The 15,547-nt window shown below is 33.3% G+C and overlaps 1 protein-coding gene across 3 annotated transcripts in view; it reads right to left on the reverse strand.

The window, feature by feature from the left end:
• Positions 1-401: 401 nt before the first annotated feature.
• Positions 402-15,547, reverse strand: part of LOC150104874 (troponin T, skeletal muscle-like) — a 71,861-nt gene continuing 56,715 nt past the window's right edge. For 2 of the 3 annotated variants that reach the window (XM_090395384.1, XM_090395386.1), the window contains 3 exons: positions 10,292-10,372; positions 3,367-3,692; positions 402-1,142 (listed from right to left, as the gene is read on the reverse strand). In XM_090395384.1, the coding sequence (XP_090251510.1) occupies positions 3,390-3,692; positions 10,292-10,372 (384 nt within the window). In that variant the 3' untranslated portion in view covers positions 402-1,142; positions 3,367-3,389. Of the gene's footprint in view, positions 1,143-3,366; positions 3,693-10,095; positions 10,177-10,291; positions 10,373-15,547 lie in introns of all 3 variants that reach the window. The other variant, XM_090395385.1, reaches the window with a different exon arrangement.

Raw genomic sequence — 15,547 nt, forward strand, 5'->3', positions numbered from 1 at the left:
ATAGCCAAGCCTCAGTTAGAACTTCATTGGCTACAGCAGTGCCATCCATTACCCTCCAAGGGTATTAATCACCGCATGAGATGCGGTGATTAATACCCTTGGAGGGTATCGATTTTGCTCTCCCCAAGGTTGTCCTTATAAGGACTGGCTTAAGGGGCGAAGCAAGAATGAAGATTAATACTTCTCCTGAAGTATTATAAAATTCTCTATTAAAAGTAAATAATGGTGTATTTTGAAATTAATAGATAATGATAAAAATTTATTAATAATTGTAAAATAAAATTTATCAAATAAACTTAATTTATGAAAAAACTGTTATTTATAACTTTTCTTTATTAATGATTAGCTAAAAGTGATTATGAACTTTTTATGTTTTGTAAAATGAAATAACTATACAAATGTTTCTGTCATAGGGAAGTGTGTTGTTAGATTGTCTCATTTTATTTTCTTTATTTCAGAATATCACTTTTATACATATATATTAAAAACAAAACCAAGTATCTTTGCAGCTGATCAGAAAAAAATTCTTCTTTAATAAATACTGGATTACAAACTTATTGTTGGACTATTTGACAACACTACTGCCATGGCTCGAGCTAGGACACCTTTTCGAGGCTTAGAACTAAATATTAGAATTGGATGAATAACCCCCAACAAAGATTGTTGTCAACCAAAAAAATAAACACAGTAAAACAAGACTAACAGATGATTCTTTATTACAATGACGAGCTCCTGCACAGGAGGCCTCCTGTTAAACGAAAAATGAAAAAAAAAAAGACAATAAATAAACATAATTGCCGAAGGAATGCAAGAGCTCTGGAAAGTATTTTAATGTTGCACTCTTGCCAAAGTGTTTCGTTTCTTCTTTCTTTTTTTTTCCTGTTGGATTTTGTTTTGGATTTTTGGTCGTCTAACAGATATGGATATGGATCTCTAGCTCAGACACAGGGTAGAGTGTGTACTCTGTCGGAGGAAGTGGCGCGATCATACGTGCGTCTGTTGTATGTGCCTAAGTTGGAAGTATGGATGAAGGCACAAATGCGTAGCAACTGGCAACCATCATGGTGGTGAGGAATTTAGTGGGAGGCTCGTCAGGTGGTGGTAGAAGATTTTTACTAGTATACTACGGCGATCAATTAAATCTATGAAAATTAGAAATCACAAAATTAATCCAATTATTTTAAAACAGGAGATATATATGTATGGCTTCAATTGACATTAATTATTAGACTTAAAATAATTTTCTAATTCATTATTTATTTGAATTTATGAGCCAAAGCATTCTAACCATCCAACCTGTTTCTGGGTCAATCAGACCGCATGTTTGACTGGAAAACAGGCCGGTGATAGCAGCATGGGTCCTCTCACTGATTAACTGCTAATTCTTACCTGGGATTATTTCGGACCAGGTGACAATTTGACCGGATGAATCTGGACTCTTTCAGCAAGACAACGCACTGCGTCACAAGGCTCGCACTGTGCAACATGAATGTTTGAATATGCTCTCCGAAGCATAAACCTCACACACACACACACACACACACACACACACACACACACACACACACACACACACACACACACACACACACACACACACACACACACACACACACACACACACACACACAATGTTCCTGCTGTCTGCTCTTCTTTCAACCGAGTGTCGTGTTCTTAATATTTCCCAGTAATATGAAGACTTCCAAATTCCATTCGCTAAAAGTAATTTTTTTTAAATTCTCTTGCCATACTAAGCATACTTCACACTAAATGTCTATATTTATCTTTCGTCGGTGACAGATCAGACAAATCATGAGCAAACTTAAATAACAACAAAAATAATTCTTCTGGCTTCGATGACACCTCTTTAACTGCAATTAGAACTGATACCCCAGAGTTATCTGTTACCACAGTCATCCCGAAAAAAAAGGAGAAATACGAGAGTGGTTTGAAAAGTTCTTGACCTCGACAATAGATGGCAACACTATCTGCAAGATTTCTTTTTCTAAGTTGGTACATCTGATAAGCATCGATGTGAAATTGCAAGTCATTCTATCAAGTAGTTTGTTTCATGCAGCTTTCTGAAGCAAAAATGGTGCCTGCTTCCCTTGAAGTGGCTAAAATTGAGTATCGTGCGGTTATAAAGTTCTTTGTAAAAGAAGGTTTATCGCCAAAAGAAATTCATTCGAAGTTCATAAAAGTTTATGGGCACTCCTCTCCTTCGATTTCGACAATTAAGAAATGGGCTTCCGAGTATAACGTGGCCGTACCAGCCTTTAAGATGATCCACGTGAAGGACGTCCAAAAAGTATAACAACATTAGAAATCATTGATCAAGTGCACGATATGGTATTGGATGACCACGATTTGCAGATGAAAAAAATCATCTTTCATCAGGACAATGCACCTGCCCACAAAGGTGTTTTGGCAATGGGAAAATTAAGGGATCTGAACTATGAATTGTTGGAACATCCCCCTTTTCCCCAGATTTTGCTCCCTCTGACTTTTTTATCTTCCCAAAACTAAAACTCTTCCTCGCTGGTCAGCGTTTTTCTTCGAATCAAGAGGTGATTTCAGCTGTAGAGGGGTATTTTGCAGATCCTACTGACAACCACTACAGGGACAGGATAATGGCGCTGGAGCATCGCTGGAATAAATGTATTAGTCTTAAGGGAGATTATGTTGAAAAATAAAAATAATTTTGAAATTATAAATTCGTTTTTTCATTGTTAGGCCGAGAAATTTTCTGACTACCCTCGTATTATATTTCCAACAAATTTATTTTATTTTTCGCTGTTTCAATATAAAGTAAAAAAAGCTGGTCTTGATGTATAACATGAAATTCGTTTTTGAGTTGCATCTGTTTCTGACATATACTTTTGTTGATAAGCTTAGGATGGTACCATTTTCTTTCTCAAAATGTGTATGGTTCTCTGTTAACTTTCAATTCATCGGTTATGTTCAAAAAGTACAAGTTACAGTTGTTGAAATCAAATATTAGTGTATTGTTTCTTTCTGCGATCTACGTTATCGGTGCTAATACAACCCGAACTATTAAAATGCAAAGCAAGATCTAAAATTAAATTAATTTTCCAAGAAGCAAAATTAAATTAGAACAAAAAATAAATGAATTATCAAATTATAAACATAAATTTGATCATTTGTTTAACTAATACTTGTTATGATAATTTTAAAAAAAAGTAAAAGATATGTATCATTAATTATGAATAATCAAGGCGAATAGATTCAGATTTAAAATTATTACGTACCAATAATAATTCATTAAAATAATATTTTAATTTTAATTATACAAAAATATTTATGCCTTAAAAGCATGAGATTCTAAATGAGGATGCTTTTTCTTACCACGTATGACTGACTCTTTTTTCTTATTCTTCTTCCTCCTCTTCTTCCTCCTCCTCTTCTTCATATTCCTCTTCCTCCTCTGCTGGTGCTGGTGGGGGAGGAGCGGCTCTTGGTGGTGATGGCTCGGGCTCAGGTTCAGGCATTGTCATAAGGTGATCAAGATCATCATCTTCATCATCATATACACGACTGCGGTCGATAACTTCCTTCACTTTTGGTGCTGTTGGATCCCACTTGGGAAGCTTAGATTCTCCCTTGTCCTTAAAGTTCTTCATCCTGTCATTCCAATACTTCTCTAAGCTTTCTTTGTACTGATCGTCGAAACCCTGTATCGTACAAACTATAATGAAAATGCATCCCAAAATACTGATGTTCCGTAAATTGTATATGAAATATAGAGTACCCACGAAAAAAAGAATCAGTTTTAAAAGTTTGCGCAATCGAAAATCCTATTTGCACTAATTACTAAAAGAAATATTTGTTTATTTTAGTATGTATCATGTCCTACAAATCTTTAGTAGTGGATGGTCTATACCAAAGGTGATTGCAACGTCATGACGTCATCAATTTCTCCAATTGGCGACGACATCAAAAAAAAAAAAAGATCATGCTTGTCCAATGGGGAAGGATCTCAATTTACTTAATCCCTGGCCCATAAACAGTACTGATGCATGCACTGTTATTTTCCTTTTCTTTCGTTGTCTTATAGTAAAAAGCAGAAACGAAGATAGAAGTGATTCAAGGGGATATACGAATGTTTTTTTTTATTAAATTAATTTATTAAAATTGATATTATGCTTTTAAATAAACTGTGAAACCTTTCTGCTTATAGAAAGTACAATCCCAGTTTTTTTAGAAGAAAGAAATATGAAAGTAATCCGAGAAAAATCCAATTTGCAGGTATTAAATACTGATTCTCATGGGTTCAGTAATTTTAAGGCTTTCGAACAAACTTAATTTATATTCTTTTGTGTATTGTGTATATTGTGTATAAATGAGCTCTGTCCCTACACACAGTCATATTTTATTTTATGGTGTGCCTACACGAATGATATATCCTCAGCAATTGCTTTAGCGTTCTGGTCATTGAACGTGTTAGTTCGCTGTATAACAAAGATAGTTCTCTCTCTCTCTCTCTCTCTCTCTCTCACACACACACACACACACACACACACACACACACACACACACACACACACACACACACACACACACACACACACACATACGCAATGCTACTGTACTGTTACATGAACTTATCAATTTATTGCCATTTGTAACATGTACCTGAACTATTTATTTTTACAAACCCCAGTACAGTGTTCTCCCATCTTTGGGGCCATTTCACATGTCATTCTTCTAGTATATTTTCTAGGAAATACTGGTATGTTTGGAAGGATATTTTGACTCTTTCCTAGATCAAAATTACCGCCATTCAGTCCTATAGCGAAGTTAAACGTGCTATTCTTCTTCTAGATCACTCTAGATCTGAAATCTATGCACGTCAGTTTAATATTCTTACTGCCATTTCCTCAAATGATGTCACCACAGTCCTTGCGGTACGGTCTAGTGCATCGGTTCCCAACCGGTGGTACGCGTACCCCCGGGGGTACGTGCTGGGTCGTTCAGGGGTACACGTAAAATAATCAACAATGGCGGATAAAACAAGTAAATAACTATTTTACATTAAGATAGACACTGAACAAAAGTGTCAGTATTTAAAAACAGCTGTTTTAAAAACAAGGGGTACAATTTATAGAAATAGGTTTAAAAGGGGTACGCAAGTGGAAAAAGGTTAGGAACCACTGGCCTAGTGCATTAATATGTTGATATCCAACTAGATCATTACCATAGAATCGCCATAGCGTGAGCAACACAGAATTGCCCAGACGTCAATGTCTGTATAATGTTTGGTGTTCATTTTGCACCACACAACAAAGAATCGTAATCCAAACCAGGAAACGTATCTTCACCATAAACCATTATTTAGTAAATAGTATTTTCCTGGAAGAGGCCATGCCCAAACATCTATTTTGATCTGAAACGTATGCATCTTCATTTGACACCCTATACGACAGTGTCTAACGCTCTACAGCCCCGTGAATCAAGACAAAGCATTATTTGGGAGCAGGTTTGGTATAACAGGTTTATAGGATGCTACAGCATATGAATTTTAATAGTTTACTATAGATGTTTCCCGAATGTGAATCAAAATTGAAACGGTTATTATATAACACTTCGTTATAATATCTGTTATATTAAATTACAAATTTTTTATGATATTAATAATTTTTTCTCTTGTAGCTGCATTCTGTTTTTATATTTTATGATTTGTTATAACATCATAAAATATATAAAAACAATACTTTTGGTGTTTTCTTTATTTATAAATTGTATGCTTAATAATTATACTAATAGTTCTATTCGAATGGCAAACATTTCTCTATTTTACTATACTACAATTGCGTGCATTTATCTAATTTCTAAAATCTACATTATTTTAAACTAGGAAACAGCAAGCATGTATGTAAAAATTGATCCTTCTAAATAACATTGGAAAAAGATAATATACATATCTACATGCAAAATCGGGATTCTACATGCAATTCTAACAGATTACATGCTTTTTTTTTCCAAAATTATTTGCATGGAGTAACCCGAAAAAAAAAAATAGATTAAAATGATTGGTTCTTTCATTTATCAAAATATTCAATTAAAATATAAAACATGAAAATCAAAAGGCTTGATTCTGAAAATAGTTGCTCAGATAAATAATTGCTTAAATATGTAAATTAGAATATTGTAAAAACAAGGGTGAAAAAAAACACAAAAAACTATGCATTGCATTCTTGAAATATGAATAGGAAGTGAAAAAATTGGTGAAAAAAAAAATAAAACCTTGGGATTTCGGATTCGATAGGCTTCTGTTTTCCGCAGGCATCTACATCGAGGGAGATGAGGAAATATCTAAAATGCTCGGTTGTTGGGACATGTTTATGTGGCAGATGGCGCTCAAGTTAGTAAACATTCCGTCCTTCATAAATGCTACCTCAATTAAGATTAATACTCCTCAGTTAAAATAATCAGATATCCTTTTATAAAAAATATAAAAGTTGACTGTAAACGATATATAAAATTCTAAATAATACTTTATTGAAACAATAACCCTTTTTACATAAATTTTTAAAATATCTATTCGTAGCAATATAACAGTTATATACATCTTTTCGTAAACAAGATCAGTCATTTTTATAATAGAAAAAAAAAACTTCATATATAAATTATAACTTAAGCTTGTATATATATATATATATATATATATAATTTAAGCTTGTAGATTGTATTGTCGGCTAAAATTGTTCAAAAACATTTTTTAATGTAAAAAGCATTACAGCAATAACTTATATATAACATAACTTATATAACATATACACGTAAGTGGATGTAAATGACACCTAGTCTGTCCAGGGAAGGACCGTTTCGTGAATGGGCGTCACATAAAAGATTGCATTATAAATATTTCGATGTAATTTATCGTAATAAATACAATGATGCTATTTTTTTCTTTTTTGGGGTATTAGCTTAGGTATTTATACATCAATCAACGACTAATAAAAGATAATGAAGCCATAATTACAATACTATTTGCCTGTTAACTATTATTTGTGCTTTTAGTGTGGCACTTTATTAGCACAAGTGAGATTTAAAATCTCATCATTGGAATGACTTCGAACTGTGTTATGTCCAAATAAGGAGAGGATTGGAATGCATAAAAAGAATATTTCATTTATCGCTAAAAAAAATATCATTTTAAAAATAAAAATTTATAACCTTTAAAATATTTAAATTTTCCTAAATATGTAACTTTAATTCTTATAAAGTCTGAAATTTATACAATAAATTTAATACACCACTTTAAAAAAACAGCATTGTTTTTAAAAATACAAAACTAGAAGTGTGGCAACTGACTGCAGAATGGATGGCAATGCTGTAGCCAATGAAGTTCTGAGGCTCGGCTATTGCTGTTGCCCTCCTGCTATGATCAGAGCTTTAATAGCTCAATAACACCTTATCCATACACTGTCCTCTACAGATAACGGAGAAGATGAAGAGCATTCTTGCTTCGCCCCTTTAATCCAGTCCTTATAAGGACTATAAGGCAACTGACTGCACCGGCAAGTCAAGCATACCTTAAGACAGACCACAGACAAACCAGACAGCATCACCTCCACTACTCCAATGGAAATAACCAACATCATAAAACATCTAAATAACAAAAAAGCTGCAGGTCCAGATGGAATTACAAACAGAATCATCAAACTACTTCCTCGAAAGGCTAATAATAGCCTTTTGAGGAAGTAATTCGAGGAAGTAATAAGAAAATAAGAATAAAAGTAATAAAAAATAAGAAAATAAACACCTGGTCAGCATAACCAATGCAATGCTAAGGATACAACACTTCCCCACTGCATGGAAAACAGCCGACATCATACCAATAAAAAAGCCAGGAAACAATCCACAACTCCTGCAAAGCTACCGTCTAAACCTGCTTTCCAACCTAGGAAAGATTGTTGAAAAAATGATCCTCTCAAGACTACAAGAAAAATCAGACCAATTAGGAATAATTCCAAACGAACAATTTGGTTTCCGCCGTATACACAGCGCAGTGCAACAAATATACCGACTAGTGGAGCATATCACTCAAGGATACAACTGGAACCTTCACACAGCTGCAATCTTTCTGGATATTGACAAGGCCTTTGACATGGTATGGCATCAAGGATTACTCTACAAACTCATTCATGCCAACATTTCAACAAACCTTACCCGTCTAATAAAATCATATCTCACTGATAGATTCATGCAGATAAAAATAAATGGCACCATCTCAACTAGGCGTCAAATCCTGGCAGGAGTACCATAGGGATCCCTGTTGGCTCCTTTACTTTTCACAATCTACGTGGCTGATATTCCACAGAACCCGAGGACTACCATCACAGCCCTATATGCTGCCACACCTGGCGATCAGTCGTCTCCAGGACACCATTACAAAGTTAGAGAAATAGTTCTCGGACTGGAGGATACAAGTAAACCTCATCAAAAGCTCAGCTATACTATTCACCAGACACAAAGCCTTCATCCAAGATGACATTCAACTCCTCGGAAAAAAGATACCACGGCAGACAGAAACCAAATACCTTGGAGTACAGCTGGACAAAAAAAACTAAATTTCAACAGACACATCAAGCTCATAGGCACAAAGACATCCAGAATCATAACCCAGCTCTATCCCCTGATCAACCGCAACAGCAAATTGGATACACGCAACAAGCTGTTACTATATCAGATGGTAATACGACCATAATCACATATGCATCCCCAGCATGGAGTCACACATCCAAATCTAACATCCTGAAACTACAGAGGATACAAAACAAATGCCTGCGGATGATCTTGGACGCCCCATGGTTCGTCAGAAACACGCAGATCCACAGAGAAACCGGAACCCCAGACATCCATTCTCTCCTTCATGACCATGCGAAAAAGTTCTTCAACGAGGCACACTCTCATCCCAACCCACTAATCAGACAAGCTTCCAGTTATAGTGAACATGACTATCACAAACATAAAAGACCCAAGGCAATCCTGCTCTCAGCAGAACAGAGCTAACTCCATAGTTCACATAGTGGGAGCATAAGGCTCACAACCCCCCCCCCATCAAGCTTCTCGACACAGACAAAGGGGGAAAACAAAAATCATTTTATGCTTCACCCAGCAAGCCAGTAACGTTGTTGTTGTTGTTGTTGGCAACTGACTGTTCTTTCGAGTGTCCATTGTTTTATTCTAGCATACAGTTGTTCAAACTAATATGTGATGCATCTTATCTGGATAGCATAATTAATTAATCAGCAAAATAATTAAAAATGGTTCCTTTCAATATAGCACAAATATCCATTTATTTCTGTGTCTGTTACATGTATCCATACCTACATGCAAAAACAAAACCAGATAAATAACAAAACCAGATAAATAACAAAACTAGATATATGTAACACTAATATCGATGGATATAATAGATAAGGAGCTGACTACTTTTACAATTTAGGAATGATATGCATACTTCGGAATAATATACTTTTAAAATGCATATTTAATCGGTGATAACTATGTAACTATTATAGACGTATGTACTAGAACAACTAGTAATATGTAATTCATTTCTGTAGCTGCATGTTTATTATTATTATATTTTTAAAATGTACATATATAAATGTACTATTAAAATATTAATTTACTACTGTTTTACTTTAAAAAAAGTATACTTTTAAAATGCCTATCGAACTACAAATTCAGACTTAGTATTGTTATTGCATTAGTTCGAATTTAATGCTATTTGTTAGGTTTTAAGCTTTTGCTATTGTTCAACTTCATATTCCGCATTTTGGATGGGGGGGGGATGGGTAAAATAAAAATAAGTTGTGAACCGGAATACAAATGAACAACAACAACAAAAAAAGGTGTCTAAAGCATTTTCAAGGACAGAATATTTCGAGCTCACTGTTTATTATAAACTAATATTGTAGAAATTATATTTTGGAAGAAGTTGAGTTAGCATGCATCTGCCACATAGAAATATTGGGGGAGGGATTACCAAGCATACCCACAGATTGAAGGATAAGGTAAGGAGTATGGATGAGCAAGCAGAGAAATTCCCAACATTTTACATACACCATTGAACAGGCCCTTCTTGTCGTCAAAAGTCCTGGTGTCAACTCGACGCTCGTGCTTGCTGGCAACCTTGATCTTAGGCTACAAATGGGTAGAAAAAAAAATCGGAGAAGGGGGGGGGGAAGAAAAACAACAAAACATAAGTATATTTATGAATGATACTATATACATATATAACGCGCGCAAAAATACTTACTCCTTCATAAAGGGACTTTTTATCGACAAATGTCCTTCGATCAAGATTTCTCTCGTACTTGCTCGCAACTTGGAGTTTAGGCTAGAATGAGGAAAGCAAAAGGGAAGGAACAAGGGATTGATTGGGTTAATATGACTTTGGATAAATGAGGATAAACCAGAATATGTGATGGGTTTTGCTAGTTGCGAACTCAGCCAAGAGAAAATAAAAACAATGAAAGTCGTAAAGAAAATTTAATTAAATTAGATTATGTTCTTTTATTTTATGTTAATTACTAACTCTTGTTTTAAAAGCGCCTTTTAATATTCGAAAAATCTTTAACTAATGTAATTTTTTTTTCTTTTCATTTTATTTGTTTATTTCTTTACTGCTTATTTTACAACAATAATACAGCAGTAGTTAATAACGAAAGAGCCTTATGGCTTCATTTCGGCGATGTAAATTATATAGAAATAGTGGATATCAAAGATCCACCATTATTTCAAAGTTAAATGTATGAGAAACTACGAACGTTTCGTATATTTGGCCAAAGAACTTATGAGAATACAATCCTCGGTATCGAAGCTGCCTTAGCTTGCACTACAAAAGAACACCAGATTTCAAATTCATATTTTGACATTATATGAATCTGAAAAATCTTATCATATTAAAAATATGGTAAGTAATGGATTTAATATAATAAACTCGTTTATAATTTATTACAATAAATTAAATCAAAATATATAAAATATAAAACATAATAAGCAATTAAAAAAAATTAAATCACTTATAGAAAAATTATTAATATATATTGACGATATAAAGGGAAAAAATGCGCACATAATCCGAGATCTGCTCTTGGCTGAGGTCAGTTAATGGATGGATGGGTATTGTAGAAAGTGCGAGTCTTCTCATTAATATTTCCAAGTGAATACCAATAGTCCATTTACACATTTTAAGATATTAGATTCAGTTACATACACTTAAATATTACTATGCATTTTTTAATAATAATAATAATAATAATATGTTCTTCTAAATAATTTAACCTTTTGAGTTACGAGAAACCATACGGTTATATACCGATATTTCATATCTAAGTAGAAAATTAAAAATTTTATTAATTTTCAACAATTATTTTTCGAATAATAAAAATATCATATAGAGAGTAAGGTTATTGTCTTTGTTTGAAATTATTATCCTTACAACTTCGTACACCGAAAGATATCTCATATCCGATTTGATGAAAAACTTTTAACATTAGCTTAAAGCATTTCAGAAAATCGGATATGAGATATCTTTCGGTGTGCGAAGTTGTAAGGATAATAATTCAAACAAAGAAAAGCGTTTAACATTAGCTTAAAGCATTAAAGGATAGAGAGGAATCAATCGACCATGAGATGCGGTGATTGATTCATTCAATCCAATACCCTTGGAGGGTAATGGATGGCAATGCTGTAGCTAATGAAGTTCTAACTGAGGCTCGGCTATTGCCGTTACCCTCCTGCCATGATCAGAGCTTTAATAGCTCAATAACACCTTATCCCTACACTGTCCTCTACAGATAACGGGGAAGATGAAAAGCATTCTTGCTTCGCCCCTTTAAGCCAGTCCTTATAAGGACTATAATAAAGCATTAAGAATCCAAGGTAAGGAAATTGGCGAAATATATAGTCCTTTTTAGGACTTCCAGGGTAACAAATGGCAATGCTGTAGCCAATGAAGTTTTAACTGAGGCTCGGCTATTGCCGTTACCCAGCCATGACTACAGCTTTTTAGCTCAATAACACTCCATCCACACAGATTTTCTTCATTCAGATGACGGGATAAAGAGTCAAGGACTCAGTCCATCGCCCAGTTCTTATAAGAACTAAAGCATTAAGGGTTCAGAAGGAGGGTAATGGATAGCAATGCTGTAGCCAATGAAGTTCTAACTGAGGCTCAGCTATTGCTGTTATCCTTCTGCATTGATCAGAGCTTTAATAGCTCAGTAACACCTTATCCCAACACTGTCCTCTACAGATAACGGGAAAGATGAGAAGCATTCTTGCTTCGCCCCTTTAAGCCAGTCCTTATAAGGACTAAAGCATCAAACAATCTGATGTCCTTTTTAGGACTTCCAGGGTAACAAATGGCAATGCTTTAGCCAATGAAGTTTCAACTGAGGCTTGGCTATTGCCGTTACCCAGCCATGATTAGAGCTTTTAGCTCAATAACACCCCATCCACACAGATTTTCTTAATTCAGATGACGGGATAAAGAGTCAAGGACTCAGTCCATCTCCCAGTTATTTTAAGAACGTAAAGCATTAATGGAATGACCGGTGGTGGAGACACTGGGAAGGTAATGGATAGCAATGCTGTAGCCAATGAAGTTCTAACTGAGGCTCGGCTATTGCTGTTACCCTCCTGCCGTCATCAGAGCTTTAATAGCTCAATAACACCTTATCCCTACACTGTTCTATACAGATAACGGGGAAGATGAAAAGCATTCTTTGCTTTGCCCCTTTCAGCCAGTCCTTATAAGGACTATAAAGCATTAATGAAATGTTAATAAAAACATTTTTTTGATAACACTTTTTTCTTGCAAGCATTTTGTTCAATTTCAATTATCGTATTAGTTATAGCTCTGCTTATTACATCTTGCAATAGCAAATAAAAAATATCTCTTCAAAGTATTTGAAGAGAGATTATCTATGCATCAAATTTAAGTGGATAAATCAGGGCAATGAAGTTGTTACTTTCCCTTTGAATTGTTTAATAGGTTGAATATTAAGTTGCATAGATCGTAATAAATTGCCTTAATGAATAAAAAATGTAATGGAGCTTCAAAGATACTTCGTAGGAAATAAAAAAGACACTGGAGGAACTATTTCAATATAAATTGTCTTTAAATATTTTACACTTTTTATTTAAATATCTTACACTTATATATTATATGGTATATATCTAATTACACCGTAAAACAGTGATTTCCAAACTTTGAGGAAGTGCCTTACTAGAGGACTTGAGACTGTTGCAAACAAGACAAGGAAAAAAAAAAGATCCAAGGAAAGAATAATTTTAGAACAGTATATACTGTACGCATTCTTTGTTGCATGTTCTTTCGTGCAAGTCTTTACAATATTTTCATGACTATAATTTAATGTAAACATGATTTAAGTTTTTCAGTTTCGTTAACATTATACCAAAGTGAATCTTAAACCTTGATTTTCAAACTACATTCAAGGATATAGGACGCAAATTTCGAACAGAGCGAGAAATGTGGGCCACCATTCCAAAATGGGTAATTCCTGTATTAAGATCCGAAGTATCTGAAGAGAGAGAGAACACAATAATCTGATATTGAGTTGTTGTAGTGTCTTAAGATACGAGAATGGGTGAAGGGAAGGTGTTTCGCTACAGATGAAGCTGGGATGAGATTATGAAAAGAATTACCGAGGGACGATCACCTCAGCAATGTATCTGGAAGGAAAAGCAATTAAAAAATAAGCCAATGTGTTGGATGAGTGGAGAGAGAGAATGTCAAGAATACTCGTTGGGAGATAAACAATTTTGCTTTAGGTCGCTACTCACTGCAAATACTTCAACTTTCTTCAGAGGATTCGTCTGAGAGAATTCCGTGATGTATTATTATTTATTAATACGTTTATTACAAAAATTATTTATAGAAAGTATAAAATATTTCCTGAAAGAAAGGATGGTGTAATGAAAATGCTTTTAAACTGGAGTGCGGAGGGAAAAACGTCTTTATACGATGTATGGAAACCACTGCCTTAAGGAGACTGCATTAACCATCTTGATGGCAGCATAGATTTTAAAAATATCATTGAAATGTGTCTTAGATTCAGAATTTTTGCTTATAATAATTATACAGTTTTATGTATAATTAATCTGTTTATTATATTCAAACAATAAACTATTCATTTCTGCTAATAAAATCCAAATAACGGTAGATCTTTATATGAGTTTTAAATGGTCAGTTTTGTAAACTGAAAGTTTAATTATCGTTTCAAATAATAATAGGAGATATCACATCTATTTCATACATCCTTCATCACTCAGGCTAATTACAATTTATTATTTCCGAATTTATATAAGTGCATATTGTCTAATTATTCAAATACATAACATAATTCATTTCGGCAGTACTTATACTAATCTTTTAAAAGCACTTTTACTGTTACAAGTATTACTGTCGTCTTTCAGCATAAAATTCTTCATTTGGAAATTGGTGTTTACATTTAAATATTTACATATTACCACAATAGTTTACATAACATCTGATTAATATGTATGTTTACATTTAAATATTTATATATTATCACAATAGTTTACATAAAATCTGATTAATATGTATCATTACTGATTTCAGATAATTACATATTTATTTGATCGCTAGAATGATTCACGTAATTCATTTCGGCAGTAATCAAAGATAAGAAATATTTTAAAAGGTATTTTGCCCTCTAACGTCTTGTCTATAGTATTATTGAATTAGAAATGCGTATTATTAAAAATTAATGGTGAACTGCGACATTCATTACTTATTTAAGTTTGAAATTTTATCATTCTTTGACTGGATGATGTCCAATTTATTTTTTCTTTCCGATGCGGCTTGTTTTCAAATTACAGATGAATCTTAAATTACAGACTATTTAATTACGAAAAGAGTGTTTTTGTAAGAATCGATTTTTTTAAATTACTTAGAAGATTTTCTTCTGTTTAGGATCTTTTATGGAGGAATAATACATATGCAAGGAAACACTTAATATAATTTAACTTAATATTATGTTTTCGTAGTACTGAGGGGTTTCGATCAAATCAACAATATTTAATGCTAACCGTAACTTAAATAGGAAAGAACCAGTAGAATTGCACAGTTTAGTTAGCGTTTTTATTCCATTTGTAGCAAAGGAACGAATGCTGAGTAAATTTTATAAATGAAAAATATACTCTTTAAAATATTTTATATGTTCAGTATTGCAAGTAATTATTTTTTGGTTTTAATTCAATTTCTGAATTTATTTTTTTTTTTATTTTAATCTACTGATAATCCCATTTAAGTTTTCAAAAATAGAGAAATTACATATATAATTTGGTAGTATTTTTAAATTTGGTGTAGTCTTTGTAATTCTTTTACAAAAGATATAGCAAATAAAATCGCATTATTTGTATATTTCTTTAGTATTATTTTAAATACATAAAGTTTTTTACTTTCACTAAAACATAAATAGAGAGAAATAAGTTATTTTTGAAAAATATGGATTACTTATGA

Source organism: Typopeltis vanoorti, chromosome 7 (genome assembly GCF_054136105.1).
Source record: "Typopeltis vanoorti isolate ZY-2024b chromosome 7, IOZ_Tvanoo_1.0, whole genome shotgun sequence".
Lineage (NCBI taxonomy): Eukaryota > Metazoa > Arthropoda > Arachnida > Uropygi > Thelyphonidae > Typopeltis > Typopeltis vanoorti.